We start from the raw sequence: 5,510 nt of genomic DNA, 5'->3' as shown, positions 1-5,510 counted from the left end.
AAAAACATTAACATCTCATTCTCATTATAAAAAAGAGAAGGAATAACTTTTCGACTTTCATTTTCATACATACTATCATAGAACGAAAATTAAAATTTGCATCATTTTGTAGAATTAAAGAAAACAAATCAAAAACTACCTGTCCATATCCAATATGCTGTTGCTGCTGTTGATGTTCTTGAAATGGAACTTTCTGATTGATAACACCATCTCCCAAGATCGATTGAATGGCTTCATTTGTTTCAGAGTGAGAAATGTTTAGTCTATTACAGTTGCCTTTCACTTTGTATTTAGTGGCTCGAACTTCTTCAATGCTAACTTCACCTTTTGGATTTGCGTATACTTTACTTTTGGGATACATTGGAATTCTGCTTGGATCTTCAGGCTCAAAATAGGCCAATGGAGGATTCCAGTTAGAAAAGTCTTCGTGACTTACTGGATAAAATTCATCTGGCAGCTTTATACCAATTGAATGGAGATCAATAATGTCTTCATGAACTAAACAATAACAGTAGCAACAAAAATTTATCAATACATGTTTTACTGCACTTATTTACCTGTAAATGCTGGGTTTCGATGAGCCATTGGACCTTTTTTAATAGGTAAAGCTGTAGTCCAAACTCCAGGTTTTATTGTGTTCTCTTTAGGAGCCTGCTGACGTTTTGCAGCTGATAAAATGCTTACAGGGGGTACAGCTTCGGCCCCAAGTAATTTACTATTGTCCCTATCTTGATACACAGGTACCACTACGTTTTCCTTTAGATTAGCTTTTGCACCACTAGGTAACACACCAGCACCAGCAGAAATAGGTATGCGCACACTAGGGACCATTTTACCATGTCCATAAGTACTTAATGTGGTTAGAGCTCTTCTCTGTTCTTCTAACCTTTGAGCATCTACTTCTGCTCCCCTTATCATCTATTTTAAACGTTTAATTATTACCAGAAAAATGTTTAAATTTGATTTTTCTTACTTGCTGTCCAACTGCATAGACTAAATTACGATGGGCTGTAACTAATTCTTCATATGGTTGGGCAAGTTCTTGTTCACCAAGTTGGAAAACCATGTCAGCACTTTTGAAGTCCCCAGCAACTTCGTGGTAGTATGCCCAGGCCCTGTATAAATCGGCGCAGCTTCTACATAAACCTTGAGCATGCATCATGTGGAATAGCTCTAACGGATTTGGCTGCATATCAATCTAAAAAAAAATTAACATTTCAGGTACAATTTTTTAGTTTGTCTACAACACATACAGGTATTGGTACCTCTGGTGGATCTACAGGATAGATATAAATTTTGTATATGTTTGTCTTTCGGTAGATTGATATGAAGAATAAATAAATTGATAATTATTTGAAATTACAAATAAGTGTATTTTATTACAATATTTTTTTTTTAACTTTCGTTTAAAGTGTTCAGTTCATAGATTTAATAAAGCTATACAATACTGTAAATATAAGTAAATGATCAACTCCTGAAATTACTAATGTAGGTTCAATTAATAATGCAAGGGTAATTGTTTAATTGCATATATGTAGACTTCATCTACAATAGAATCGAGCTTCATAATTGTAAAATACAAATACATAGTAAAAAATAAACAACAACTGTCCAAATCTTCATTAATAAACACTGGATTATATTAATCTCATATTTTCAGTTTTATAATAATTTGTAATTGCTCGAGTCAAATAATATTTTTAATAACTGGTTTTAAATGACATAACATTTTTACTTTAATGGCGTAAATGTCAAAGCACTTTTGCATAAAAGAAAAGCCCTTTGTCAGTAAAATATTCAAGGTAAGAATTAATTATACTGTTATAGAAAAAGATTTTATAAACTTACATATTTTATCCATAATTTGCAAAAACGACGATCATGAATGTATCGCTTATCATGTTCAAATTTGCTCAAGCAGTCTTCTAATAAAGCAACCAAATTTCCTTCGTGACCATGTTTTGGAAAACTTTGCTCTACCCATGAAATATAGTGATACCAATTATCCAAGGGATCTTCCCCTTCATAATGTCTAATTGCATTTTCGAAAGCCCTATAAAAACACTTGCCTGTATTCATGAATCTCCAAGAATTAATACAAATACACATTATCAACTTTTAAATTAATAAATAAGCACAGCTTGCAGAAAAATTTTCTACATGAATAACCTCATCGAGGAATAAGTTATAATTACTCTTTTTGTTGGAGAATTTCTCTTTGGTAATCTTCGTTAAATTGTGCTTGCAATGCTACTTCTAGTTGAGTTACGTTTCTTCCACCTCGAAGGGGCTGAATATTTTCCTTACTTAGGTCAAAATCCATGACTGATGACATTACTGCATTACGGGGTGACTATTCTTGTCAAAATTTAGAAGGTTACGTTAACATTTTGATAGGAAAAAAACTGTCATTTTATGGCTAACTCACAACTATTGGTAAATAACCACTGCATCATTTTCAATTGTTTTTAATTATTACATTTTCTGTTTAATTACTACCTTTCACATGTAAAATTGATAATTAAAAAGGCTTACGAGTTGCGTATTATTTATTTGCGCTTTACAACGGTCTCCGTTTTCAAATTATAACGGAAGCGGATCCATTACCGCTTGTGAAAAAAACACTGCTGGCAATATAATAGCTGCAATTTTTAAATTTCAAAATGTTCAAAATGATCAAACTAATAACAAATGCGTATTTTTTTCTTCTTATTNTTTTAGTTTTCTCTTTCGTAATTTACTTAGTTGTTTGTTTCCTAATATTGGAATTGCGTACAGGTTTAAGTACCTTCTATAATGTATACGTTTTGTACCTGGTTTTAAAAAAAAAACATTAACATCTCATTCTCATTATAAAAAAGAGAAGGAATAACTTTTCGACTTTCATTTTCATACATACTATCATAGAACGAAAATTAAAATTTGCATCATTTTGTAGAATTAAAGAAAACAAATCAAAAACTACCTGTCCATATCCAATATGCTGTTGCTGCTGTTGATGTTCTTGAAATGGAACTTTCTGATTGATAACACCATCTCCCAAGATCGATTGAATGGCTTCATTTGTTTCAGAGTGAGAAATGTTTAGTCTATTACAGTTGCCTTTCACTTTGTATTTAGTGGCTCGAACTTCTTCAATGCTAACTTCACCTTTTGGATTTGCGTATACTTTACTTTTGGGATACATTGGAATTCTGCTTGGATCTTCAGGCTCAAAATAGGCCAATGGAGGATTCCAGTTAGAAAAGTCTTCGTGACTTACTGGATAAAATTCATCTGGCAGCTTTATACCAATTGAATGGAGATCAATAATGTCTTCATGAACTAAACAATAACAGTAGCAACAAAAATTTATCAATACATGTTTTACTGCACTTATTTACCTGTAAATGCTGGGTTTCGATGAGCCATTGGACCTTTTTTAATAGGTAAAGCTGTAGTCCAAACTCCAGGTTTTATTGTGTTCTCTTTAGGAGCCTGCTGACGTTTTGCAGCTGATAAAATGCTTACAGGGGGTACAGCTTCGGCCCCAAGTAATTTACTATTGTCCCTATCTTGATACACAGGTACCACTACGTTTTCCTTTAGATTAGCTTTTGCACCACTAGGTAACACACCAGCACCAGCAGAAATAGGTATGCGCACACTAGGGACCATTTTACCATGTCCATAAGTACTTAATGTGGTTAGAGCTCTTCTCTGTTCTTCTAACCTTTGAGCATCTACTTCTGCTCCCCTTATCATCTATTTTAAACGTTTAATTATTACCAGAAAAATGTTTAAATTTGATTTTTCTTACTTGCTGTCCAACTGCATAGACTAAATTACGATGGGCTGTAACTAATTCTTCATATGGTTGGGCAAGTTCTTGTTCACCAAGTTGGAAAACCATGTCAGCACTTTTGAAGTCCCCAGCAACTTCGTGGTAGTATGCCCAGGCCCTGTATAAATCGGCGCAGCTTCTACATAAACCTTGAGCATGCATCATGTGGAATAGCTCTAACGGATTTGGCTGCATATCAATCTAAAAAAAAATTAACATTTCAGGTACAATTTTTTAGTTTGTCTACAACACATACAGGTATTGGTACCTCTGGTGGATCTACAGGATAGATATAAATTTTGTATATGTTTGTCTTTCGGTAGATTGATATGAAGAATAAATAAATTGATAATTATTTGAAATTACAAATAAGTGTATTTTATTACAATATTTTTTTTTTAACTTTCGTTTAAAGTGTTCAGTTCATAGATTTAATAAAGCTATACAATACTGTAAATATAAGTAAATGATCAACTCCTGAAATTACTAATGTAGGTTCAATTAATAATGCAAGGGTAATTGTTTAATTGCATATATGTAGACTTCATCTACAATAGAATCGAGCTTCATAATTGTAAAATACAAATACATAGTAAAAAATAAACAACAACTGTCCAAATCTTCATTAATAAACACTGGATTATATTAATCTCATATTTTCAGTTTTATAATAATTTGTAATTGCTCGAGTCAAATAATATTTTTAATAACTGGTTTTAAATGACATAACATTTTTACTTTAATGGCGTAAATGTCAAAGCACTTTTGCATAAAAGAAAAGCCCTTTGTCAGTAAAATATTCAAGGTAAGAATTAATTATACTGTTATAGAAAAAGATTTTATAAACTTACATATTTTATCCATAATTTGCAAAAACGACGATCATGAATGTATCGCTTATCATGTTCAAATTTGCTCAAGCAGTCTTCTAATAAAGCAACCAAATTTCCTTCGTGACCATGTTTTGGAAAACTTTGCTCTACCCATGAAATATAGTGATACCAATTATCCAAGGGATCTTCCCCTTCATAATGTCTAATTGCATTTTCGAAAGCCCTATAAAAACACTTGCCTGTATTCATGAATCTCCAAGAATTAATACAAATACACATTATCAACTTTTAAATTAATAAATAAGCACAGCTTGCAGAAAAATTTTCTACATGAATAACCTCATCGAGGAATAAGTTATAATTACTCTTTTTGTTGGAGAATTTCTCTTTGGTAATCTTCGTTAAATTGTGCTTGCAATGCTACTTCTAGTTGAGTTACGTTTCTTCCACCTCGAAGGGGCTGAATATTTTCCTTACTTAGGTCAAAATCCATGACTGATGACATTACTGCATTACGGGGTGACTATTCTTGTCAAAATTTAGAAGGTTACGTTAACATTTTGATAGGAAAAAAACTGTCATTTTATGGCTAACTCACAACTATTGGTAAATAACCACTGCATCATTTTCAATTGTTTTTAATTATTACATTTTCTGTTTAATTACTACCTTTCACATGTAAAATTGATAATTAAAAAGGCTTACGAGTTGCGTATTATTTATTTGCGCTTTACAACGGTCTCCGTTTTCAAATTATAACGGAAGCGGATCCATTACCGCTTGTGAAAAAAACACTGCTGGCAATATAATAGCTGCAATTTTTAAATTTCAAAATGTTCAAAATGATCAAACTA

At 32.1% G+C, this 5,510-nt stretch overlaps 2 protein-coding genes across 10 annotated transcripts in view; one reads left to right on the top strand and one right to left on the bottom strand.

Annotated features, from left to right (window-relative positions):
- The window catches only part of LOC108734991 (probable inactive serine/threonine-protein kinase bub1), an 11,262-nt gene extending 5,825 nt beyond the window's left edge, over positions 1-5,437 (bottom strand). For 2 of the 7 annotated variants that reach the window (XM_025974788.1, XM_025974790.1), the window contains exons 1-5: positions 5,022-5,437; positions 4,675-4,879; positions 3,800-4,024; positions 3,384-3,744; positions 2,966-3,324 (exon numbers count right to left, since the gene is read on the bottom strand). In XM_025974788.1, the coding sequence (XP_025830573.1) occupies positions 2,966-3,324; positions 3,384-3,744; positions 3,800-4,024; positions 4,675-4,879; positions 5,022-5,161 (1,290 nt within the window). In that variant the 5' untranslated portion in view covers positions 5,162-5,437. Of the gene's footprint in view, positions 1-139; positions 499-557; positions 919-973; positions 1,199-1,253; positions 1,547-1,848; positions 2,054-2,195; positions 2,614-2,965; positions 3,325-3,383; positions 3,745-3,799; positions 4,025-4,079; positions 4,402-4,674; positions 4,880-5,021 lie in introns of those variants that run through there. The other 5 variants (XM_025974789.1, XM_025974791.1, XM_025974787.1 and 2 more) reach the window with 5 other exon arrangements.
- LOC108735022 (pyridoxal kinase-like) overlaps positions 1,734-5,510 on the top strand; it is a 5,602-nt gene continuing 1,825 nt past the window's right edge. For 2 of the 3 annotated variants that reach the window (XM_025974796.1, XM_025974794.1), the window contains exon 1: positions 4,538-4,628. In XM_025974796.1, the coding sequence (XP_025830581.1) occupies positions 4,575-4,628 (54 nt within the window). In that variant the 5' untranslated portion in view covers positions 4,538-4,574. Of the gene's footprint in view, positions 1,803-4,537; positions 4,629-5,510 lie in introns of those variants that run through there. The other variant, XM_025974795.1, reaches the window with a different exon arrangement.

Source organism: Agrilus planipennis, unplaced genomic scaffold (assembly GCF_000699045.2).
Source record: "Agrilus planipennis isolate EAB-ADULT unplaced genomic scaffold, Apla_2.0 scaffold124, whole genome shotgun sequence".
Taxonomy (NCBI): Eukaryota; Metazoa; Arthropoda; class Insecta; order Coleoptera; family Buprestidae; genus Agrilus; species Agrilus planipennis.
This window is presented reverse-complemented; position numbering and strand designations above follow the sequence as displayed.